Source organism: Anser brachyrhynchus (assembly GCF_964034855.1).
Source record: "Anser brachyrhynchus genome assembly, chromosome: 1".
Classification (NCBI taxonomy): Eukaryota; Metazoa; Chordata; class Aves; order Anseriformes; family Anatidae; genus Anser; species Anser brachyrhynchus.
This window is the reverse complement of record NC_137694.1, coordinates 96,780,364-96,806,019: the sequence shown is the minus strand read 5'-3', so window position 1 is coordinate 96,806,019 and position 25,656 is coordinate 96,780,364. Positions and strand designations below refer to the sequence as shown.

Below are 25,656 nucleotides of genomic sequence, written 5' to 3'. Positions count from 1 at the left end.
CAAGGCACTTCTCTTAACAGGTTGCTCTTTGCCACTTGGAATGGAAAATGGAGTGATCAAGAATACCCAGATAACAGCCTCATCTGTTAAGACATCCTGGTTTAACACATGGGAGCCTTCCCTTGCTCGTCTCAATCAGAAAGGAAAGATAAATGCCTGGCGAGCTAAGGTAACAAGTGAAAAAGAGGGACAAGGGCAAGACAGCTACTGTTAATAAATTTGTGCTGCCTGTGTGCTCGTGGAATTCCTGCACACCATGTCCAGTGCCAAATGGACTTCACAGCTTTTACTCACAGCTTACTTCACAGCTCTTTAGCCGTCTTTTGAGAAGCCCATTTAACTCTCTTTCATTAGAGAACTTGTTAAGCTGTTAGCAACAGCAATGAAATCATATTTTGGAGCGATCAATGGTGTCCTTTGGGCCAGAGCCTGCAGCACTTCACCGCAGAGAAACAGCCCTTTTAATTTCAGGAGTTGAACACAGATTGAATATTTGGCTCCAAGCGGTTAAAGAAACCCTTCCTGGATTGGTTGATAGGCAGAGCAGCATAATGGATCTGGGGCTGCAGATTCTGTGGTTCATTCTGCCACTGTTCTGCTGAATGACTTTCAGCAAGGCATGTGAGCTTCTGTGTCTGCAAAATGGAGCTGCATTTCTTTACAAAGCACCTGGAGACTTGCTGGAAGCAACTGTTTTCTAAAGTGTTTGGTATTAGTATTATGTACAAGGCACTTTGAATTTTGCTGGAAGCTACTGTTTTTTTAATTTTAATGCTGGAGAGAGACAGTCTGCTGCACCATGGTCTTCTCCATTGGCTGCAGGGGAATCAGTTCTGGTGCCTAGAGCACCTCCTCCCCTTGTGTCTGCAGGGTTGTTTCTCTCACATTTTTGTACTCCTCTCTGACAGCTCCTGTATGTTTTTATCCTTTGGTTATCACAGAGGCATAACCAGCATTGGTCATTGGCTCAGCTGTGGGTCCAGCTGGAACTGGCTCTATCTGACATGGGGCAGCTCCTGGTCTCTTCTCAGAGAAGCCACCCCTGCAGTTTCCCCCTACCAAAACCTTGCCACATAAACCTAATACAGTTATTTTTCATTATGCATAGAAAATAATGTGAAAAGACTCCAAATACACCATCTGCAGTGAATAAGTTAGTTGTATGGGTCACCAAAAATGCTTCTGACTTTTTCCTCAGATAGTCTTAACTATCTTTAAACAGGAATTTTCAATTAAGCAAATAAAGACATAGACATGTTTGCTAATAGATAACTCTTTTTATCAATTGTAGTCGAACAACAACCAACAGTGGCTGCAAATTGATCTACTCTCAATTAAGAAGATAACTGCTGTTGCTACCCAGGGGGTCAAGTCCATATCATCTGAAAACTTTGTGAAAACCTATGTTATTCTCTACAGCAACGAAGGCTCAGAGTGGAAATCCTATACCGATGGTTCAAGCTCAGTGGCAAAGGTATCATGCTTTGCTCAGACAATTCTGTCATTGCTTGGGTTTAGATTCTGAGCACGGTCAGGGCCCAAAAGCAGAATAGCCAGCCAAAAAGATATTCTCACAGGACACTAAATTGTTTGGGAGCTGGGGTTACTACAGATAACTTCATAATAGCCATCTGATTTTTCAAAGTAATTTACAGTCATGAAAGGAAAGAACACCAAATCCATAGAGAAAGCAGTAAACATTGTGATAAAAGGAACTGATGCTATTAGTAAAGGAGGGCATTCAATTTGAATGCACGAGGGCATTTAATTTGAATGAACAAGGGATTTTTGAGGACTTCTTTCCAACTTTCTTGTTTTTGCCTTTATTTTGTAATTGTTATGTTGTAACAGAGCTGGAAGGCTCTAGATACACACAGAGCAGGCACAGTATTTTATATTGTTACCTGCATCACTGTACACCAACCTGACCCACCAGGGCTGTTAGTGGAGGTAAAATAACAGAATTTTGTTTTTGTTATCCATCCCAATTAGAGTGGTAGCTTTTGAAATGTGGATGGAAACAGAGGCTGTTTAATTTGTTCAGATATTGATATTGGTGACTTAAATAACTTTGACCCAGCATTTTAGGAACAGATTGGATCTTAAATAAAATCAGAAGTTAGCCAGTCCATCCTATCCTGGATGGCTAACGCAACAGCTAGGAACCATTTAAAAAGAAAAAGCAGCTTATTTTTAATGTGCTGCATTTTTACTAATTGTGTGTTTTGTATTTGCAGGTTTTCTCAGGTAATGAAAACAGCGATGGACATGTCAAGCATTTCTTTAACCCACCCATCCTGTCCAGGCTTATCCGCATTGTTCCAAAGACATGGTATCATGGAATTGCTCTTCGGGTAGAACTCTTTGGGTGTGATTTTGATGGGGGTCTGGCTGTGAAAAGGACTGAAAAATCTGGGAGCTCTTAACCCTTCTGCATTTATCAAGCAGAGCAACTTTTTTTTTTTTTTTAATCCTTAAAGCAATCATACTTATTAGTTTGGATATGTGCTTCATCAAAAGACCTAATGTTTTGCCAACAAGAATTGAGGGAGTTCTTTGGCAGATGGTTCATTCCTATAAATACACACTTCAAAAAACAGCTTCTTTTCTCTGTAAAGAAATAGCAGTCTCTTCTGTTTTATATATCTCTTCTTCATCCTAAGCAGTACAATCTTGCTTTCTACTTAAAATTAAGTTCTAAATCCCTGAGAACAGAGACTCAGGCCTTAATCCTGAGGACTGATTGCCTCCATTTTGTAATGCTTCTGCAGCATAGAGGAAGAATAGGCAGCTACAGGTGGACGTTCTCTGTACATAGTGCTTGAGATGGAAAACAAATGCAGATATGGAGCTGTCATGCTGCATTCCAGCAATGCCTAGGTAAGAAGTGATAGTAGGGGTAATCTCACCTCCATGTGTCTTTTATCTACAGTATGCCAAAGGTAGAATGCATCCCAGTATTGAGGCATATGCAGTATCCCTTCTTTGAGAATGTGGGTTCACATTATTGATTTGGTTCTTACATACCAATCACAGTGGAAAAGCTATGGATTTCACATAGTTTAACTTAAGTGTCCTGGCAAGGGGAGGAAGAGTCAGCCATATCTTTCTTTCCCAGAAGCGAGAAGGGAAGTGATTTACCCCAGGTCATGGAACAGCAATGGCAGAACCAAAGGGAAAATCCAGAACTCCTTACTTTCAGCCTCATACAAACTTTTAGACTATGAGGAGCTCCCTGAATAGGTAGCATTGAGAACTTTAGCTGTTGAAAATACAACCTGGTGGTAGCAGAGGAGGAGCAGATGAAACTGGATAATAAACACCTGCATCTTATTTAGCACTGACAGTGTTTTCACTAGAGGAGCTACTCTTGTGTAGAGTGTACACATCTTTTTCCCAGGGTGACTACATTTAGTGAAAATACAAATGCAGTCCATGAATTCATTCCAGCAGTTTTAGCTAGGCTTTCACTAGTGTCATTGGATTCTATCCTGTAAATTAATTGCAAACCTCCCATTTATCACATGGTTTCCTTGAGAAGGGTGGAACTTTTGAAGTAGTTTGTCTTTGATCCTCATATGGTATTATCTGAGTTATTTCAGTAGTTTTTCAAATCTTCTATCTTATAGACCATTCAAAATAAAGATATAGAAAAGGAGTGTAAAGAAGTATACAACTAAATATTTTTTTTTTTTACTGTGTCACAAACTTATCATTTTTCACTGGAAAATAAAGATAATACTGCAGCATGAAAACCATCAACATTTTAATTTGTATATTTGCCTTGACAGTCATACCTCTTTGGCAATAATTAGTGGAAATTTGCATCACAAAAGTAAAATTTTCTGCTCAGTGGGGAATTTCAGTGCTAATTAGAACTAACTTCAAATTGTGAAACTGTATGGAAAATTGTTTTATCTTAGAAAATATTAAGAGACTGATCTTTTAATGTTGCTTAATTTATTTTTGTTTGATACAATGATGAAACTGCAATAAAAGCCCCCTTCACTTTTTTTTTTTTTTTTAAGTAATTTAAACCTGTGGAGAAAGGTTTCACCTGAGAATACAAATAATGAATGCTAGCTAACTTTGGTAGAATTAGAATTTTGTGTGATGAGTGCTAAACAAATCTATATTTAAGAAGGCCATGTTCTTAAACTAATTACTTGCTTATAACCTTTATTATATATGTAAAGTTAGACAAGTGCAGGAGCAGGAGTAAATATATTTGCATCAGTGTTCCAAGTTGGAGGCTCTGCTTCTGCTTGCTTAGGGATGGGGCGTTGGTCAGTTTGGGGTCAGCTGTCCTGGTTGTGCCCCCTTTCCACCTCTTGTGCACCCCCAGCCTATTTGGTGCAGGGACAGACTGGGGAAAAAGAAAAGACCTTGGCACTGTGCAAACACTGTTCAGCAACAGCTAAACCATTGGCATGTTGTCAGCATTGTTTTAGTCACAAATCCAAAACACAGTACCATATAGGCTGCTCTGAAGAAAATTAACTCCATCCCTGCCAGGCCTAGTACAATCTCTACTCCTTACTCTATAACATTGAGATCATGCTCAGGTCCTACTACACTACAATATATCAAGATCCTCATTAACTCCTCCCTCCCTTCTCATCCTCTGATACCTACACAGATGTTGTTCCCTTAGCCTATGGTCCGTCCCTGTAAAATGTCCATTCAGTTCATAGCCCATGACACAAGTTCCACCTGCTAAAGTAGTTGCTCAGGACAGCAGAGGTGGTGCGTTGTCTTGAGTTCCTGCACACCAAACCCAGCTCAGGTCAGGTCACTGCTGCGCTTGCCTGGCTTTTTGTGAGGCTCATGCTCTGTTGGTTCAGGTGGTTCACATTGCAGTACTTCCTATAACATGCAACTCAAGTCACGGGTTCCGACAGTGTGTATCTGCTTCAGTGTGGACTTACTCAATGGTCACAGTCCCTTTGACTCCGGTTCTTGCTGGAGTTCCAGTATGACCAGTGTGGCAGCATTGCCCAGGCCACCTGCCAGCCCAGGCACGTGGCCATCACTGTTATCACAATATTCCTGGGCACAGCGCAGTGAGATGATAAGGGCTTAAACAGCAAAAGTCAAAACTAGTCACTAACAAGCACTAGACTCTAATAAGCAGTAAGGCCCAGGACCCTGCTAATTAACAGCTAAACAGCTCTAACAGCTATCAGTTCCATCTGGCACACTGATCAGGTCTGTCATTATCTTGAACCCCTTTTGCCACACTTTGGGCAGGGACCAGTGGGCAGCTTGACCCCAGCCAGCAGCAGAGCCCCCACCCAGCCGCTCACACGCTGCCCCTGGCAGGATGAGGGAGAGAACTGAAAGGGCAAAAATGAGAATAAGCTGTGGGTCGAGATCAAGACAGTTTAATAAGCAACGCTGTGCGGGCAAGCAAAGTAAAGTCAGGAACTGATTGACTACTTCCCCATTGGCAGGCAGATGTCCACCCACTTCCTGGAAGTTGGGGTCTCAGCATGCATAGCAGTTACTTGGGCAGACAAATGCCATGACTGCAAATGTGCCACCCTTCCTCCTGCTTTCCCTCAGCTTTTATTGCTGAGCACGATGTCGTACAGCACGGAATATCCCTTTGCTTAGTGTGTGCATCAGCTGTCATGGCCGTGTCCTTTCCCAACCTCCCACCTCTTACTCCACAACCTACTTGCTTCGGGGGCAAAGTGGAAAAAAGGAAAGGCCTTGACGCTGTGCAAACATTGTTCAGCAATATCTAAACCATTGGTGCCTTGCCAATACTGTTCTAGTCACAAATTGAAAACACAGCACCCCGTGGGCTACTCTGAAGAAAATTGACTCCATCCCAGCAAGACCAAGTACACAAAGTATTTCCATATGCAAGTGGAGGGGTCAAATTCTTGGTCTAGTTTACAGCAAGATGTGAAAACATATCTGTACTGGATCTGCCAAACTGAAGGTAAGCTATGTTCAATGAGCCCTTAGGTGACTGGAAAACAAAGAATTTTTATCATGTCTATGAGGCAGCCAGCTTAGATTGAATCTGCCAAGACTTTTGGAAATACGTAGTAAAAATGATCAGGTTTGTACCACCTTTTACACACCACAGGATGAAATCTTGTGTATGTTGAAATTAATTGTAAAATACATAAGGAGAGCAAAAACTCCTGCAGTTCTCTCAAACTAAAAAACAGAGATGTGTATCACAGCATGAAACATTAACAAACACAAGCTCTTTTGGACTAAGGGAGAAATGTAGTGTCAGAATGCAGAGTATTCACATCTTGCCAATAATTTCTTCACACATGAGTCTAGGTGGGTGCCTTTATGCTGGCCTTTTGATCCAAAGCCCCAGCGTTAACTGTTTGTAGCCTCAAATGGTATAGTTATGGAGTTGCTGCTCTATAATCTCAGCTTCCAGGAGGACACAGGGTGTTCAAAGCAGAGCATCTCCAGATGATAGTAAGGGATAGGTGCACATGAATCCCCACGCTTTTCTCACTAGGTGCCACTAAGCGTTTCCTTTTGCTTTCCAGAGGTGGTGGTGGCTGGACTACAGGCAGAAGCTGTGAAACTGGTTGTGTCTGCATGTCGGTGGGAAGTGAGGAGGAAGTGCACGTAACCACAGTTGAGCAGCTCTAAAGTAGCTGCTGACAGCAGCGCCACAGTAGTTTTTTCTCCAGACCCAGACGCGTGAGCCCAGTACTCAGACAGGTTTGTACAGACTGCGCTGTGAAGTGTAGCTGTAAAGGCATAGCAAAGCACCATGGAGATACAAAGCTGCGCATTACCCATGGATTCGAGTCGATGCAGATCATGTGTCTGTGTTCAGCTACCCAGAAACCTCCTGAGATGTGCAAAGGTGAATCTGGGCTTCGGGGTACTTCACATATTAGACATCACTGAGCATGTGTGGCAAAAGTAAGGCACGCCCATATGAAGTGCCAGGAGAACTCTCCAGAAAAAGCATCAAGTAGGAATCTGGCTAGGACTTCGGGGAAACATCCAGCCTTTTGAGCACCCTCCTGTGCACCCTGGTACGGCTATGAACACCGGTGTTTTTAGAACTGTGCTAAGGGACAAAAAAAAAAGGGGGGGATTGCAACTTCATAAGCAGTGATGCACAGGTGGTATCTTCTATGACAGGCAAAGACCTTTTGGAGACTTACCTGAAGGAGGAAGGTAAAAGCTGTGCCCATGCACACAGATGTGCTAGGGAAGACTGTTTATTACATGTTACTATATAGTACCACAAAAATGATATGCAACAGTGTCCTGGGGTGACCAATTGCTGCTTGGTATTAGTGAGTCAGTCGTTACACTTAACGAGCATCGAGTGTTCCTCTTCTTGCTCTCACTCCTTTACTTTGTTATGTTTATTCATGTTAGTTATATAGCATCCACCCAGTTCATCCACCCACACTTTCCTATCATTACTGTGCCCTATTCTGCACTTGTTTGTTACACCCAGTACTTGCATCATGCTTTAATTACAATAACCTCCTCTGGGTAGAGACTCCATTGTCTTGGAAGTTTGTATAGCACCCTCCAAAATGGGCCACGGAATCGTTCCCAGTGTTCCTGGGAACATCTGTAACACCTCTCCTAGTGGGACAAATGCTATGCTAAGCCCACTGGCAACTAGGTATGTCCAGAGGCACAAGCTAATTCAGTCTGATCCTTGTGCTTTTTTATTTTAAAAAAGTACTGGGTTTGTTTCTTCTAACTCTATTTGATCCACTGTTTGCTGTTCTTTATAACAGCCCTCTTTAGGCACTTATCAGGAAAATTTGTACATCAGTGTCCCCATCTGTAGCAGACTTAAGTGACTTTTCCGTTGTTTTTTTTCCCAGTAGCCAACCGAAAAACATTTCAAAAATGTTCTGCCCATAATGGAAATGCATAATGCTGTACAACGTGATCCATCTTAGACTAAGGGTTAATCTGATAACCCATGGCAAGTGATTCCACAAACAAGTCCTTCAGCCATAAATGTCTTATTTCCAGTGGCCATGTGCTTCAGCCTGCACTGTGTCAAATGCACCGGGTGCCATAGTGTCCAGCGGATAAAGCTTCTGCCAGAGGCTTTAGGTAGCCACCTGCCTCCTAACAGCTCCTATACTTTGCAGAGGTGGCTGCTGTGTGTCCTAAGGCTTCTGCAGGTCTCCACAGCTTGGATTTTGTACTGGCTTCTCTGTCAGCTGTGTTCCAGTAAACTGCAGTGCTGCTGTTTCTTCCCCCTTGCACAGTTTTCAGGGTATGCTTGGCTTACCACTCTTGTTGAACAAAAGACCCAGCAAGTGTGAAACTAGAGGTGATGAAGACAGCACTGAAGGGGATACATGGAGGAACAATGTGGACAATAAGTCATGAACTACAGGTAAAAAGCAGAGACATTTCAATAATAGTAAAAATAATAATAATAATATGAATTTGCATGGAACTAGAGTATTAAAATGTCTTGGACTCTTGGACGTCCAGACTGTGTTGTAGTAAAGTAGAAGCAGAAAATATTTGACATTGGTTCATGCTACAGAGAAGAGCTGTTGCATTCCTTTAGCGAGGGACCTTTTCTTACAGTTCAAGAGCAATTGATCAGATGGTAGCAATACAGTGATGACGACGACTATTGACGCTCACTTTACCTCTGTAAAATACAAAATTACAAGGTACCCCCAAGAGATTTCCTGCTCTCAAAAGCCAGAATGGCTCCAAAAATGGCTGTGGCATTGGAAGAATATCCAAGCAAAATTTGTGCATCCTTATTTTTTAAAGAGGGGAAAGAATTCTAAAAGAGGAGGGGATCATGGAGATGAGTCAATTTTGTTGTCTTTCTTAATTTTTTTTTAACAACAGGAATTTACTGCTTGAGGTCCTGACATGGGAAAACACTATGTTCTTCCCTCCAATTAAATTATTTTGTTCCATTGTTTTTGATCCCAGGGAAACACATGCCCTGTGCTTGGAGGACAGGCCTATTCTCTTGAATTGGGGTGCATATTTACTGAAAATGTGACATCTTAAATGTTTGGAATTAACAAACCCTAGGAGCTTATGAAAAAACAGGAAATAAGGCATCTGAGTAAAGTAATCAATGGCAAAGCTTTTAAATTAGCCCTTCATGACTGTTTAATTTCTGGAAGTCTCCTGTTGAGAGACCCCAAATCAAAGGATCAGCCAGGGGGATCTAGAAGAGATGGGCCTTCAAAGTTGCAACCAATCTTCTGTTCTTATAGGTAGCTACACTCTATAGGCCTTGTTGTAAACTAATCATTTCAGAAATATTTTTGTTGTTGTTGTTTTTTCTGTTCACACTGCTGTTGCATTCCATCATACATGATAGTTAATAAAGTCTAATTCCTCAAATTAATTAATCAGACAAAATTATAAAAGCACAGAAATTAGTTCCTGCCTTTTCTCAGAGTTACGTCCATGTGCAGCATGGAAAAAAATCTGGTTTACTGCCTGCTTTTGGTGAGTTTCCAAGTTACTTGCACCATCTTAGTGCTTTCACCTACTGGCTTCACAAGAGCGCGTAAAGTTTTTAACTTACAGAAGCTTTTCTCCAAACAGCTTGGCAAGAATTTAAGAGAACTTTTCTCATGCGTACATTTTATAAAATCCTCCATAATAAAATACAGGCCAGAACTGGTTAACAGTGCTCCCCTCTGGTGCATTTCTGTGTGAAACTTAATCAGAGTTTATGGTGCACGTAAGATGTGACCTTAAAACGTTTTTGAGTCTCAGACTGTACTGTGCATTTAGATGAGTTGCTTGGATCTCGTGCCTAATCAAGCATCCCCTAAGGGTGATTCCACCCTAGATTAAAACAAAAAGAATTCTTAGTCCTTAGCAATAAGGAAAGCAGCAACAGTGCCATGCTGAAGGGCTTGGTGTTACTCTTTTCTTCCAAAGTGCCAACAGCAATTTCAGAGATTGGTCTGAGAATCTGAAGAGTTCTTGGGGCAAGTACAGACGGATTTCAAGCTTCCCTTGTGCAACAGAGGAGCAGGAAGAAGAGCGGGCAGGTCCCCTAGCCAGCCAAAGAGCCTTCTAGCATGCTACTGCCTATGTTAAACGAAGGTGAGGCTCCTCGTGAAGAGGTTGTTTGAGGAAACCCTTACACTCTGAAGGCCGTTCTGGGTGGTGAGGTAGCACAACACAGAAGTTACCACCAAAGGAGTGACCGGGTGAGGTACAATAGATCTGTATCCAGATGAATCCAGCAGAGAAGGCCCTCTGAGGCAGTGGGCACTGACCTGAAGCCTGCAGCCACCAGGTTGCGGTGGGATTCTCAGAAGTTCACATTTCCTCCATTACACTTGCTTGGGCTTCTTTGTAGGCCAGCTGAAGATAAGGGCCTGCTTACTGCTACCCAACTGGCATTCATTTTAATGCAAATTGCATTAATGTATCCAAGATTAGACACAAGTTTTAAATGGATACCTTATGGCTTTGCTTTCTATTAAAATTTTGAGTGATTGCTCAAACCGGTCACATTTTTCCAATAAGAGGGTGCTTTTCTCTGGAAAATGGTTTCATCCTCTGTGGAAGGTAGTCATTTTCAAAACATTCTTCATATTATCTGATTAGGAAGCTAGAGATGAAAAAACACATAGCTTTGGAACAAACCAAATTATTTTCTAGTACTAACATAAGGTTATTTTGGGTTTGGAATTAAAAAAAAAAAAAGTTAAAAGGTAGGAGTTTCCCCTCTATTCTTTTTTTCTTTATTTTTAAACTTTCTATTACTCCTTTTTTCTACTGAAAAAGGTGTATGCTTGTTGAGAGAGGTGGGGAGCAGGCAAGATTAAGGGGAGAAAGTGTGAGAAATCCTACTTTTCATAGCTAATGCTTTCCATCTTGGGAAAAAAAAAAAAGGTTTTGAATTTTTTTGTCTACTAGCCAAATGCCTTTGACTTTACTTTTCCTAGTAGAGTGGGGGGATGGCAAGAGAAAATAGGGAGGAAGATTGGGGAAGGAAGAAAGTAAAAATCCCGGGAATATAATTTTGGCTTGTTTCCAAAGGATGAAAGTGTTCTGTGAAAACAAAATAAGGCGTGTGCTTCAGAGAACAAAAGAAACCCTGGGAAAACCCAGTGTACTTCAGTCAGAACTTTGCTGTTTTTTTTCTTGTGCAGCTTTTGGAGGACAAATCTAGGTTCCCTGACTACGGTCTGTATCGCTTCGAGTAAACATGTCGAGCTGCAGTGGAACTACTCTAGGGATTGCTATTTTGGAAAGGACAGAGGCCACCCATCAGATCCTCTGAGCAGCCTGGAAGCTGCTGCCCCTAGGCAGGACGTGCCATGGGAACTCCGAGGTTTCACTCCTTCCCCTGCCCCTGCTTGGCACCAAGCGATGACCCAGGTCAGTAAGCGGATGCCCAGCACCTCATTCTAGCAGGCTACAGGCTTTACTTACCTGCTGCTCAGCCACATGCCAGCAGTACAGAGGGGATGCTAGGAGATAAGTGAGAGGGAACCATACATTTCTGTTCTCTTTCCCACAACAACTTGTTTATCAGTCATTATTTTGTCTCATTTCACCCTAACCATGCTATTTTATGAGATCAGCAGTTCCTTGCAAATGGCTGGGGTGGAGACCAGTATTAGCAAGACCTGATTTGTTCTGTTTAGAGTTCTGCTTCAAGCTAAAGTACAGTGAAGTGGCAATTGTCATCTTTTCTTTCTTCCTTTTCTTTCTAACAAATCTGCAAACAAAAGAAGGCATGAAACTACTGAGAGGAAATGGCCTGAGGGCAAATGAAAGGAAATTTTGCAGGACCCAGACAAGCCACTGATGCCAGATGATACAGGACCAAAATGTTTAAAATGGTTAGCTGAGTTTTACACGGCTGAGTAATCTCATTAACCTAGAACCTTTTGTAGCTACATGTGTTCAGCTATAATGATGGAGATAGGAATAAAATCCTGCAATTAAAGGAATCTGCTCTGGGTTTGAGAAGAACCCGTTCTTGCTTGCCCACCTGTGCATAGTCAGATGCCTTCTAAGGGCTTTCATCTTGCATCCTCACGCGCTGTCCCCAGCTAGGAGGCTGGATATGCAATTGCAGAAGTAGGAGGCCTGACCCCTTACATGAACTTTCTAAAGCATCAACCAGTTTGGAGAACAAACTGTCGGTACAGAGTAGGAAGCCATAGCAGTGGTAGCATCATAGTGGAGATCAAAGGGAGGCAGAACAGAGGTGAAGGAGTTGGCTAGTAGGGGGTAGTAAGGGGTAACATGGGGTAGAGTGAATAGCAGTACAGCCAATAGATTGGAGGAGGACTGTAGTCCTGGGTGAATGAAGCTTTAGTGACATGCGGAAAACGGACTCCACAATCAGTAAGATTGTAAAGAAGGTATGTTTATTCAGCGCTGGGCAGTACTGGGGGTAGTCCCACCAAAGTTGTGCGCACCCCAACGTGGCAGCTTGCCTTGGTTATATGCAGTAGTTACATGCGCATGAAGTTTCCCCATGTGCCTACACATATGCATGACGTATCCCTGCTTCATGTTAAAATTAGTTCCAAGGAGTCATTTCCATAAACTCCTCCCGTCTGCGCTTGCGCAGTGTCTCCTGGTGGTGGTCACCGGGGGTTGTGGGAATGAAGGCTGATAGCTCTTCTTCATCACTGCTAGCTGACCTCTTGTCTTTGTGCAGACTCAGCTGCTCCATGGCTCTTGTCCAAACCACAGGGTCGGTCTCAGACGGTTCTTGAGACAGGTTCCCCGTTTTTGTCAGGAACCATCCTTTGTGAGGGGCCCCGAGACTTCTTGTTTCGGTTAATTTGCACAGTAGCAAGCAAAGACATTAAGCAACATCTATTTTTAATACAATAATCTAGGTATTCATTAGTCAGCACCCTGTCTACTACGATTCCCTTAACTCCCTCTCTCACAGCAATTGAAGGAGCCTGGGCCAGGCAAGGAAGGACCGGCACAGCAGGTAAAGGCTCTTCGCAGAGATGTTTTCTAGGAAAATCTCGTGCCTACCCTCGGCGGAAGGGCGAGACGGGGAACTTTAGAGGCCAGAGGAACCCCCCCCCCCCCCCGGCCCCTTTCCCAGGGCGCTCCCCCCGCCCGCTCGCCCCCTCCAGCGGAGCAGCCCCGCCCCCGCCCGGCGCACACGTGCTTTTCTCCCGCCACGGCTCCGCCCCGCTCTCCTCTCCCCATTGGCCGGCTTTCCTGGGGGGAGGCGGCCGCGCCCAATCAGAAGCCGGCGCGCGGGCACGCCCCCCTCCCGGCGGCGAATGGGCTTGAAGAGCGGCGGCGCGGAGGCGCGCCCTGAGGGGGTGGCGGCGGCGGGAGGTGACCGCGGACGGGGGCGGCGGGGACAGCGGGCGGCCGCACGGCGCTCCCTGCCCGGCATGGCGGGGCCGCGGGGAGCCCGGCCTGGCGGCCCCGGCTGCTGCTGGGCGCTGCCCACGGCGCTGCTGTGCGCCTACGGCTTCTTCTGCAGCGTGCGGCCCTCCGAGCCCTTCCTCACCCGGTACCTGCTGGGGCAGCACAAAAACCTCTCCAAGACCCAGGTACTGCGTGGCCGCGGCTCGGGTTTCCTCGCGGCGCGGTGGCGATGCGTCTTACCGCCGCCTCTTCTTTCCCCCGGCAGGTGTTCAACGAGGTCTACCCGGTGTGGACGTACTCCTACCTGGCGCTGCTCTTCCCCGTGTTCCTGGCCACCGACTACCTCCGCTACAAGCCCGTGGTGCTGCTGCAGGGCCTGAGCCTCATCATCACCTGGTTCATGCTGCTCTACGCCCAGGGGCTGCGGGCCATCCAGTTCCTCGAGTTCTTCTACGGGATGGGGACCGCCACCGATGTTGCCTACTACTCCTATATCTACAGCATTGTCGACGTTGACCTGTACCAGAAGGTCACCAGCTACTGCCGCAGCGCCACCCTGGTGGGCTACACGGTAGGCTCGGTGTCCGGGCAGGTCCTCGTGTCTGTGGCGGGGTGGTCCCTCTTCAGCCTGAACGTCATCTCCTTAACCTCCATATCCATTGCCTTCGGCACAGCCTGGTTCCTGCCGATGCCACAGAAAAGCCTTTTTTTTCACCATGTCTCCAGTCAACCATTCAGCTTGGAGATGAAGGTCATGGACTGTAAAAACGGATCAGCTGTCCAAGATCAGCCCAGCGTGCAGAGGACGCCTGGCTGGGAGGATGAGACTAAAATTCCCTTAAACGTGGAGGGGAGTGCAGCAGAGAAACAGGTGAGTTGTGCCCTGGGTGTACTTCAGAAGAGGATGCAACACTTGTGGTTGTCATGCATGCATAGGTGTATGTGTACGTGCGTGCACACAGCAGTAGAGATGCAATATCCAATAGCAAAAAGCATCCCTTTACTTATCCAACTTCCTTATTTATTATACAGGAAAATCTCCTTGTGATTTCCTTTCTTTGATAGAGCATGGTAGGCTGCTCCTTGGTTTTGCTGAAGTCGTTCTGCGTGCCTCACAAGGCTTTGGTTAAAACTCTCTGGGTATCAAATTGCTGCTCAACTGTACAATGCCAGAAGAATCTCAGGGCACTAAAAATTCTGTGCTTGTCCAAATTCTGGGTGTGTCTGTGACTTGCAGGGAAAAAAGCCATTCTTCCAATATCCACATCTTGAAAACATTCGTTCCTTCAGTTGTTGTGTAAGCTGTGTAGTAAGAAGATGTGTAGCAATTGGATTTTTACTTACAGTGCTGGAAGGACAGTAGTCTGGGGAGGAAACAGCAGCAGTTCTGGAGAGCGCTAACAACTGGCGTTGGTTACCTACAGGGGCACAGGGTACGGGTAAATTGCAGGAGATACTTTTGGTAAAACTTCAGAGTATCCCATGAGCACACCACAGGTTATGCCAAGCACTCTGGGCTATGTAACCTCTAGCAAAAGTCCCCAGAGGGCTGCTAGCTGTCCTGGGGCCGTTCATTACAGACGACCAATTGCACAGAGAGCAGCCTACTGCAGGTGCCGGCACTTTGTGTGGGGCCAGGTGCACTGTCCCTGGATTGAGAGGAATGAGGAGCTGGGGTAATTTTTTTCTTAAGGTGGGTGAAGAGAGCATCTGTGCTGCTGCTGCGTGTGTCAGAGCCGGGATTTGCTCACTGACACGGGGGGAGCAGAGGAGGGCTCTGTGCTTTGGCTGGGTCGAGGGGGCAGTGTCCCAGGCTGCTTTCAGCTTCCTTCAGCTGCCACTGGGAATTAAAGGCATTAACATTCCAGGGACCTGATCCTGCCCCATCCAGCACAGTCTGCCGAGACCCAATTGCTGAGATGGCAAGGTGTTTTAAAAAAAAAAAAGAATATATATTTTTAAAGGGGGCCGGTCTTTATTTTGCTTTGTCATCCGGTGGGAAGCAAGGAGAATGTGCCAGGACAAAGTGGCACAGCAGCGGGGGGCTGCCTGAACACACGAGGCTGGTCCTGAGGGCCTTTCGCTCTGGTCTCTTGCTCCATGCTGTCCCCAGGTACCAGCACCTGAAGGGTGCTTTCCTGCCTTGTCCTCCTGGTGCTGGCACCAGGGAGGGAGCAGTGTGGCCACCTGAGAGCTAGCGTGTATGTGCTTCTGCAGATTTTCTGGTTTTAGGGCAGGAGTGGCTTTGCTGAGGTGATTAAAAGCAAAAAAAAAAAAAAAAGTCTTTAACCGTGCAAACTTGTATGCTGAACGGTATTTGTTAATCGCAGAGTGGCTCAGATTGGGAGGGACCTTAAAGATCCTCTAGTTCCAACCCCCCACCACCGTGCCAGTAACGGTGAAGGGATGCATATTGCTTATCTTCCCCTTCTGTTTATCTTTCTCCCAGAGCAAGGGGCAAAGCTGCTTCAAAATTAATGCTGAAAGGGGGGGATGCAGGGGGAGGGAGGTACGTGTGCTTTAGTGTAACTACCTGGTGGTGGTCACACCAGGTGCTGAAAGCTGAGAAGCACTGGTGTCTGTAGCCTTAACGAAGGTAATGGCAACTGCGTTTCATGAACGTGCATTAGAGGCTGTACAAATAATTGAACTGAACCATTGCCAAGCGATAGGAGGGCTGATGGGCCCTTCTGGCTTACCAGGCACCTGCTTGCACCGAGCTTGCTGAATCAGTGCTTGCAGCATGTGTGGCAGTTACCTTCCCTGTTTTTCTGCACCTGAACTCGTGCTTCATGCGAAGCCTTCTGCGTGGGAGATGTCTGGCTAACGCTGGCTTGCTGTGAGCTGACCTCCTTCCAAGTCATTCTGTTGGGCTTTGCAGAAGTAGTATCTGCACGCAGAGCAAGCATTTTGCCTCTGGCAAAGCACCAAAGGGGCCGTGTGGTATTTAATAAAGATCCTCAGAAACCGGTGACACTTTGAGGGGTGGAGAAAGGGAGTTAAGGATGGAGTGAGGCTGCGGTCTTTGTTAGGAGTTTGAGCAGCAATGCCTTAAAACAAGTTTTATTGCTTGAGGAGAATATTCTTTCCAGGGCACAGGGTGAGTGATTCCCCTGGGTCAAGGTCATGCTGCCAAGAGCACGAAGCTGCTGCTGATGGGGAAGCTGCTCCAAAACTGGCTGTGTAGTGGCTCAGTGTGCAGTAGCTCAGTCCTGTGACAGCTCTATGTTATCCCGCAGGGATTTTAAGCTATAGAAGCTGGATGGGCTCAGGAGCTCTGTCAAGACCCACATGAAGTAACTGCTGTTTGGGCTCATGTGAGAAGGGTCTTGCTTGTCTACAAAGAGCGTGTGCACACAACAAACATAATTAGCAGCTCTGTCTACAAAGTGAAGACCTCTTCGTTTCCTCTGCTGATCTGGTGTAAAGTGGTTAGGAACATCAGTCTAATAGCCTGTATGTAAAAGGCAATTTTCATTTGTCACCATCCCTTCTTGCTAAGACTGACCTACTTTCAAAATTTTTCAAACCATTTTGTGGGTATGCCCCCCTTTTTTGTGCTCTTTCTAGAAAGATCTGGAAGAGAGGTTCATTTCTGTCTCACTGAATCGTCAAAGCACTTGTATAAATGAGAGCTGCCGTTTGTGACAGGGTCTGATGGAAGGAGCTTTCATTTCTCTGCAGATCCCCAGGCAATACCTCTCTAAGAGCCTTGGTGAACATTAACAGGGGTAGAGTAGTGGAATGATATTGCTCCTTTGAATAATTCATTCCTGAATGCTAGTGCTAGGGAAAATTGACTTATTATGAGGGAGAAGTACCCTCATCTGGTCACTTGCATGCTCTCCATGCTAACTGGTTTGACTGAATTTGGATCAGGGCTTAACAAATGTCAGTGATGCTTCTTCCTGTGATTCGAGTAACTGGCTTCCAAACCCGTTTGTCCAAAATAAATATGGGCCTATGCCTCTTCTCTCTGGTACCTCTCATGGCCCTTCTAACAACCAGCAGCTACTGCTCTGTGTGAGAGAGCTGGAGGTGGAGAGGATGCTTGAGACCGACCCCTTCCTTTCCGTATTGTAGAATGGTGTGCAGTATTCGTAAACGGAGACTAACATTTCTCTCCCCCTCCCTCCCCTTTATGCAGGAGCAGAAAGTAGACATCGTGAAGGTGCTCAAGGATCTCTGGCGGGACCTCCTGCAGTGCTATTCCTCTTGGACCATGCTGTGCTGGTCAGTGTGGTGGGCACTGTCCACTTGTGGCTACTTCCAGGTCATCAACTACGTTCAGGGCCTGTGGGAGATGGTGCTGCCTTCTCACAGCACAGAAATCTACAATGGTGGCGTGGAGGCGGCCTCAACGCTGCTAGGTAAGCTGCTGATGTAGCTCCTGCTCTGCTGGGAGAAATGCCCTGTGTCCCTCAGGGTCACCAGAGCGTGATTTGGAAGTGTCTTAGGTTTCCCCACACATGCAGGCAAGGGAATCTCTGCACTTGGGATGAGTCTTCCATGACACGCGTGGTGTCACACTCAGTGTAGAGTTTGCTGTTGCATGCAGCCCTGGTTCTTGTAATCCAGTGCGTAGGTGTTTAAAGGAACCTCCCAAGTCAGTTGTCCTGAATGATTTGTCAAAAAGGCTCCAGGTGTGTGATTGACTCTTCCTGGCTGTCACTGTAGCTGCAGCCCTGAAACAGTTGGGGTTTTGCTTGTTTTAACCACTCAAAGCCCAGCTAAGGGTCCTGTGCATTCATTGCTTTTTCTCTGGCAGCATAGGGAGCACATGAAAGTTTCCTGTACACGCGCGAGCATGTGTGAGCCACTGTGTAGTCATTTCAGCAGCGTTAAGCAGAAAGGCTATTAAGATGAAAGAAGTCACTTGACTTGAAAGGGCCAGGTGGGTCTGTCAACAAAAAGAAATTGTTTAACAAGTTATTAATGCTGTTTCATTACCAGAACTAGGACAATACTTCTTTTAATATCGCTAACGTATCCTTGCAGAGGCTCTCTAGGTGTTGCTCTACTATGTTCCTTTTCTTTGATGGAGTCATTGTTCCTCCATGTGCTGTGAACTTCACCTTCGTGGGGCAGAAGAAACCAAGGTATCCAAACAAGCAAGGCCTGGAGCTCGTCTTTGGCATGCTCAGACCCCTCTTGGAGTTCAGCGGGAAGTTGAGACTCATTTATAGCTCTAGTAGCTGGACTAGCACCCATTGTTAACTGGGTTTGAACCTGTCACCACCTTTATTTAATGGTCAGATCCTTAAGAATCGTCATCTTTGGAGTGCACTTAAATAGCATGTGGTCATATGCTATCACAGCATGATGTTGTGGCTCTTTTAATTCTTGTTTGATTCAGCTTCCTCTACCATCCTGCCTTGGCCCCAGGAAGCAGAAGAATTTGTATCAAGCAAAAGAAGACACCAGTCAGTTTGTGGGTGCAGAAATCACAGGTCACCGCTACACAGAAGATGCTCTTACTTCAACTGGAGCATGCTCTGTAAAGCAGGGACTCTTCAGAGGGCAGCTGTTAGGTTCTGAGAAGTCTTTACCAAGCATGTGAATTTATTATGTTAAGGGATCATAGCATGGCCAGATGTGGACAGATTGGGGAAAAAAAGTGAGGAAATATTCTTCAAAGCTTGTTATGAGCATCTGTGATATCAAGGTCCTTTTCAAATCCTGTGAACAGTGGTCCTATTGGAAGGAAAGGTTGTTGGCACTTAACTCCAGCAAAACTGAAACTTTTGTTTTCCCACAAAACAAACTTTGATTTTTCCTCTATTGTCTTTTCTGTAAATGGTTGAATTATATTGGGTGAAGTCTTCTGAAAGTGAATTAGCTTCTGTCCCTGAACTGCTCAAAAGAAAACAGAAAAATCCTTCTGCTTGACAGATTCATTACTTGGAACAAATGAAGTTTAGTGAAGTAATCTCAACAAAAAGCCTTAAAAATATAACAGGACTAGAAGTGATCTGTAGAGAAAGAGCACCCAGTGAAACCAACCTTCTCTACTCATTCTTAAGTAAATTTACGTTCTTCATTTACTGTCATCTTACAGGCCCCTCTTTGCACCAAATCTGGTTTGAGTTGCATTCTTTTTGAAGATGGATGACTCCTTGAATAAATCTGAGTGCAGCTGTAGTCCTCAGATCTGTAGAAGAACATGAATGCTCGTTACTTTTCTTACTGTTTTGGAAGTCCCTTTCCTGGTGTATCCCAGATCCCATCTGCCATTGTCCTTGCTCTTGGTCATTCTGTGATCTGTTATGAGCAATGTCTGGTAACCTTCATAAAAGATGCTGTTGCCATCCCTGCCTGTAGCCGTGGTGTCTGCTAGAAGGGTTTGAGTAGAGCATGGTGACTCACGTGGCTGTCAGCTTCCTGTCCTGGGCAAGAGAAATATTATGCTCCGTAGTGAGGTCAACTGACTGTGTAGCTGTATCCCTGCAGCTTCTTGGGACTGTGGCATTCCTTCATCAGACTGGGATGGGAACCACTGAATCAGCTGTAGGTATCTAACTGCAGCACACGGATTATATGTTTTCATAATTAGGTGTCGGGCTGGTGTAACGTTGAGCCATATGGGGAGTATGACTTGGAGTTGCCACTAAATCCCCAGAGTGAGATGTAGAATCTCTCTCCCCAGGTTTCAGAATGTCTGAGACAGTAGAAAGAAGGCTCTAGGACCTACCTTCTTTTTGCATCTCAGGGTTTTGCTGCTAGGGGATCCAGGCTTCCAAAGACCACAAAATGTCAGTCTGGTAATGTCATGGCAGGCACTGGGAAGAGGAGTTGAGGGGGAGGGAATAAATTTTTTTTGTCCTTGTCAGAGCTACCTGCACTAGTCTGCAAGGTTGTTGTGAGATCTGACAGGATTGCAGGCTGGTACACTGATGGTACACAAAAAACCTTCGTGTGCTTGAAGGGTTTCTAAGAAAGCAGGCCAGCCAAGGGCTACAAAGCATAAATGCTGCCGGGTGGCACTTCTGTACAGTGGTCAAATGCTGAATACAATCCTGTTTTTCAGAGATCTCCAGTGAACCTCCCTTTGTCAGCATGCTGTTTGCTGTATGTGGCAGCATCCTTATGCTATCGGTTGCTCTGTGGCTTGATTGCAAAACAAAGCCTACTTTGCACAGGAATTTACTTGTAATATGTATTTTGGTTTCTCAGAAGTTAGAGCTGCAATAGTGCATGAAATGGACCTTGTCTTCTGCTTGAAACGTGCATCACAATTCATGCCACTCACCGTGTGATCTGTCTTCTCCTCCCAACCCCACCTTTCTAAAATCCAGCAGGAGCTACCAACCTGTTCTGATTGTAAAGGGTTGTTCATGCAGTTAGTGGTGAAAGACTTTTTTTTTTTTTTTATTTACAGCCCCAGTAGCTTTCAATGAAGCTTCATTCTGGTAGATGGGGTTTTGAACTCATGCTCTTACTGTTACAGCCCAGTGTGAAGATGACAGTAAACACAGGTTTTCCTGCTTCCTGAGTGAGAGCTGTAACAGCTGTGTATTAAAGTGGATAGTGTCTTTGTGTCCCCACCTGCAGTGAATGTAGACCCTAAGGCACCACGAAATCATTAACTGGGTGCTTTTGTGAAGCAGGGTTTGCATTTCTCTGCCCAGCTGACAACACCTCTATAGTCAGCAGCAGTGGTATGAGTCATGGGGCTATTGTACTTACGAAGCTGGGGAGAAGATTTCAGGAGGGGTCGCCACTGACCTGTTTTTGTTGCTGTTGTTCCCAGAAATATGAATGGGAACTTACAGCACAGTTCCAGGTAAGGGGGAGGTTAGGAAGGAGAGCTCCTAAGGTGTGCACATTAATAGCATTCACGTCGTTAATGATTCTCTAACAGAGGCCATACAGCTCCTAATCTGTAGTGTCCAAATTACTTGAATTGCAATAACTGACAGTTATGCTTGTTTTCCCCCTCACAGGAGCTGTTGCAGTGTTTGTTGTGGGCCATATAAAAACATCCTGGGCAATGTGGGGTGAAGTGGCACTTGCCCTCTTCTCCTTTCTTATTGCTGCTGCTGTATACATCATGGACACTGTTCACAACATCTGGGTGTGCTATGCATCGTATGTTGTCTTCAGAATTATCTACATGCTGCTAATCACAATAGCAACGTGAGTATTTTTTACTGTAAATTGCTCTTGAGATTACAGCTGTTTGGAAAGCTGGCCTGTTGTCCACGTAAGCAGGGTCTCACCCGCCAGGAGTCTGGAAGTCTGTTTACAAGGGTTTGTGTTCTGACTCAGGTTGGAAACAGAGGCACGGAGATGTGTATTTGGCTGGCAGCCCACCCAGGCTCAGAAGTCGTATGACACTAATGTGACTATTTCTAAATATTAGATAGCGCTGCTTTTTTTTGTAAACGTGGCTGGATTGAAGTGTTAGCAGATAAGGAGAGGACAATGCTTTATCTACATTGTGGGGTCAATTTTTGCTAACTTGCATGGAGGAAAATGTCAATGTAACTCCTGTCTTTGAGAAGGAAAACACAGCTGTTTTTCAACCACACATACTCAGTGCTACATGACAGCCCAGGCACAGTCTGAGGGGAGATGTTGAAGCTGGTAACTGCAAAGGGAGTTGTGATCAGAAGGATGCAGGAGGTTATGGACCACACTGCCGTAGGCTGATGCTTAGGGACTGCCAACAGCTTTCTGAGACTGTAGGGTGTTGTGCCTTCTCTGGGTGGCAAGGCCATTTGTAGCTGCGTCAGGCAGGGATGTTTCAGTCTTACTGAAACCCACAGACCTTCCCAAGTTTTTGCAGCCTTTCAGATGTCTCTGCAGATCTTCTGCTAGTCTGTCATGAGCTTATTTCTCAAAACACACTGTCAGTGCAAGCTAACTTAGTTGTGGAAAATACTGGACCAACCTATGTAACTCCTTAGGTTGCATATTTGTCTTTTACAGAGATGTTCCTCATATTCTTGTTCCCTTCTTCTTCCCCATCCTTACATTTTTGGTCATCCATTTCTTTCCAGGTTCCAGATCGCTACAAATCTCAGTGTGGAACGGTACGCCCTGGTGTTTGGGGTCAATACTTTCATTGCCTTAGCACTTCAGACTCTACTCACATTGATTGTTGTGGATGCCAGTGGGCTTGGGCTGGACATCTTCACCCAGGTATGATAGCCCCCTTTAGCTTTACAGATGGGAGAGAGGAAGGTGAAACAGGCTGTAAAGCCTCTCAGCCACCAGTTTCTGGGTTAAGGCATTGCCAACTAATGTTCACTAATTCCTGACACATTAGAAGAGGAAGGAAGCTCATGAATTAACTTTCTTATGTATTTGATAACTGTTTTGTTTAACCACTTCTTCTTTCTCACCTTCTCTGCAGTTCATGATTTACGCATCTTATTTTGCGGCTATCTCCCTGGTGTTCTTGGGCAGCGGCATATACAGTATTATTAGAGCTTACAGAAGACAAGAGCAGATGCAAAGCAGATCTCCTGAAAGCCATTAGTGCACCAAGTGAAGACCTTCAGTGGCTACATATGAAGATAGAGGTCTGGTTTTTAATCTCTGCCTTTTCTTCCCAAGGCAGTCACCTTAATGGCACTTGATCCATATTTATACTATATTAGTAGCACATTTTAGAAAGTAAATGTATTAAGTCTTACGTAAGTAAGAACAAATATCTTCTTTCTAAAATGCCTTTTGTTCTTCTGTTGCATATATGGGATGTGCAGCGAAGAACAGTAAGTTTTCTCAAAAAATGAAAGCCTTGAGAGGCTTTAGTCTGAAGCCGTGCATCTGGAGACTGTCCTTGAAAAGGCAGCTTTGATTGCATGGTAAACAGCTACTCTCTTTGTCATTAAAATGCTGCTGTAGTGAGGGCATTCTCACAGACCTCTCTGTGGAGAGACCTGGGCCTGGGAGAGGAGGTGGCCTTAGGCCAGTGCTCTGCAGCATGGCTCTTGCTGGATACTGTGTTCTGAGGACTCATACGCTTATGTTTCTGCATATACACATGCTTCTTTTAGTTTAGTATTATTTCTGCAGTTTATCTGCTATCCCTGCTGTCAGAGTTTCACCATAGCTGATCATGCTACCTCCACAAAAATCTAACTGTCCTGGGGCAACTTGTGACAGCGCTGACTTCGCTGCCAGCGGTGCTACTTGTGCTGTGAAGGTCTGCACCCAAGGGACTGTAAAGCTCTAGGGAAAGCCTAGAGGGAGTTCAAGTAGGCAGGATATTGATCTGCAGAACCGTTGGGCATCTTTGCCTTTGTCCTCTAGGTCTGCAGATTCCTGCAGTTGTAAGAGTCACTGACTCGTATCCCAGGAGCCTGGGCTATCTCAGTGGGATGGTGGATTTGAGTGTAGCACCAAGAAGGAAGGTGACTTGCAGGATTTTAAGCTATTCTTTGTAACCTCAGAATCATAACTGCAGTGACTAGACATCTTCAGTTACTGTATTTACCAAAATGAACACCTGAGGCCTTGAAAAATGCTGACTGCTGATCTGTTGCTTCTTCCCTTTTTAAAATGCCTTTATTTCTGGTTGGTCTCTATCCACTAGTTCTACCTCTTCTTTCCACTGAAAAAAAAAAAAAAAAGTGTTTACGGAGAGAAGAGTTTTTTTTTATTTTCTTTTGTCCAGTCTGAGCAGTTTGGGACTTGCCTCATATCTGTTTTTTAAAATGATTTTTTTTTTCCAAATTACATCAGCACTGGGAAGGAGTTGCACAGAGCTGTCCTAGGCTTGGGCACCTGGGTACTCAGGCATCAAAACCAGCACAGCAACAGATATCTGTAGTGCACTGTGGTCATGGCCTATAAGCTGTCCCAGTTGCTGTGCAGGTTGTAGTTTTAAGAGTATGGGAGAACTGGAAGGGAGAACGTGCTGTGCAGTGTGCTTCCTTTCCATGCCTTCTCTTTCTGTGGTGGTTGGAGCTTATTCCAGTCAGCCTGAAGAAGCAGCTTCATTTCATTACTTGGTTTGTTTAATGCCATGGAGACGTCACAGCTTTTCTCTCCTGGCTGGGACAGATACGATCTTCCTCATAAATTCTGAGCGCCTCAGCCTTTATGACACAAGGTGAATGACTAACGTGTTTGGGATGTGCTCTCTGGGGTCTGTGGAGCTCTTTAAGGCTGGCTGCTCAGGGAAGTGTGCTCCCCAAAGCTTCACCGTGTCAGCAGGCTGCCTTCTGAAGTGTCTTAGGGGCTCGGCTTTATTTATACTTACATGTGTAAACTTAACTGCCTTATCCTGAAATGGAAACTTGAAGCCAACCACATATATATTCTATTCTGTTCTTTACTGTATAAAAAATAATCTGAAGCTGTGAAATGCTAGCTGACGAGCTGTCCTGTAGTAAGGGCATACCTTGTCCTTTGGGTTCCTTGGCTTGATGGCAGCTGTGATGTGAGATGAGGCATGGATGCATGGCACTTGTATCAAGTGACAGAAAGAAGCAACTCAATTTTAATTGCACTTTTCATACAGAGAATAAATATTTGAAGGGGAACAACCCAGTTAATTCTCAACTTCTATTTAAATAACTAATGAATTACAGCAATAACAATTTTTCTACCAAAGTCATGAAATTGTGACAGCTCTAATAGTGACGTGCTACACTGTGTACATTTTCAGGCCTATTAATGTATGGAAACTACACCTAGATGTTGTTCTTATGTTATGCTGTTGCTGTGGTGATGAGGTGTCAGTAGAGCCTGACTGTACGTGGAATTATTGATGCCTATGAAATTCTGTAAGCATATTGATGTTGTTGGTGGGACCCCTTCAGCTTGTTTCAATTGAATAGCTATTTTTGTTAAATAAAAATATTTCAAGATACGTGTGGCCAGTGTTTTTGTCTTTTGTTAACTTGCTAATCCACAACATTGCTGCTGCAGTAGACTAATGCAGGTTGTTCTGAGCATCTGTGTTACAAAGGGAAAAATTGAGACAAACCAGGCAAAGAGAACTAAGTCTTAAAGATAGTGGTTGAGTGTTTTGTGTAGTTTTGTGGAGCTCTGTGCAAGTGTCTTACCCTGAGGTTCCTTAATTGTCAATCAGTTCAGAAATTCCACTCTGTAGTTCCAGTGCAGACTGGTGCAGTGGGGGAGAAGCTTACTCACTGGTGCAGGATAACCCTGGTCAGGAAGCATCAGCATCACTGAGGGTGACTGTAAGGGAAATCAGGTGCAGGTTTACTGTACAGGAGGACCTTTCTATTCACATCTACCTAATTATGAAATTGAGGCCCTAAGGAAGAAACCTATACATTACCTATCCTGACATATCACACTTGACTGGTTTAGAAAGCTGTCCCTTCCTGTCTTGTG

At 44.9% G+C, this 25,656-nt stretch overlaps 2 protein-coding genes across 3 annotated transcripts in view; both read left to right on the top strand.

The window, feature by feature from the left end:
* F5 (coagulation factor V) overlaps nucleotides 1-4,245 on the top strand; it is a 40,640-nt gene extending 36,395 nt beyond the window's left edge. For both annotated transcript variants that reach the window (XM_080566114.1, XM_080566115.1), the window contains exons 23-25: nucleotides 21-169; nucleotides 1,292-1,474; nucleotides 2,238-4,245. In XM_080566114.1, coding sequence (XP_080422240.1) covers nucleotides 21-169; nucleotides 1,292-1,474; nucleotides 2,238-2,426 — 521 coding nt within the window. In that variant the 3' untranslated portion in view covers nucleotides 2,427-4,245. The remainder of the gene's footprint in view (nucleotides 1-20; nucleotides 170-1,291; nucleotides 1,475-2,237) is intronic.
* Nucleotides 4,246-13,115: 8,870 nt separating this feature from the next.
* Nucleotides 13,116-25,165, top strand: SLC19A2 (solute carrier family 19 member 2). The gene is made up of 6 exons (XM_080566226.1): nucleotides 13,116-13,526; nucleotides 13,607-14,212; nucleotides 17,489-17,711; nucleotides 21,285-21,477; nucleotides 22,344-22,485; nucleotides 22,700-25,165. The coding sequence occupies exons 1-6, from the start codon at nucleotides 13,248-13,250 to the stop codon at nucleotides 22,823-22,825; spliced, it is 1,569 nt and encodes a 522-aa protein (XP_080422352.1). The 5' UTR covers nucleotides 13,116-13,247; the 3' UTR covers nucleotides 22,826-25,165.
* The last annotated feature ends 491 nt before the right edge of the window (nucleotides 25,166-25,656 follow it).

Coding starts and splice junctions, on each gene's coding strand:
- SLC19A2 (XM_080566226.1), top strand. CDS start 13,248: ATGGGCTTGAAGAGCGGCGGCGCGGAGGCGCGCCCTGAGGGGGTGGCG. Junction 17,712..21,284: donor GGCGGCCTCAACGCTGCTAG/GTAAGCTGCTGA, acceptor TCCCCCTCACAG/GAGCTGTTGCAGTGTTTGTT. Junction 21,478..22,343: donor CTGCTAATCACAATAGCAAC/GTGAGTATTTTT, acceptor ATTTCTTTCCAG/GTTCCAGATCGCTACAAATC.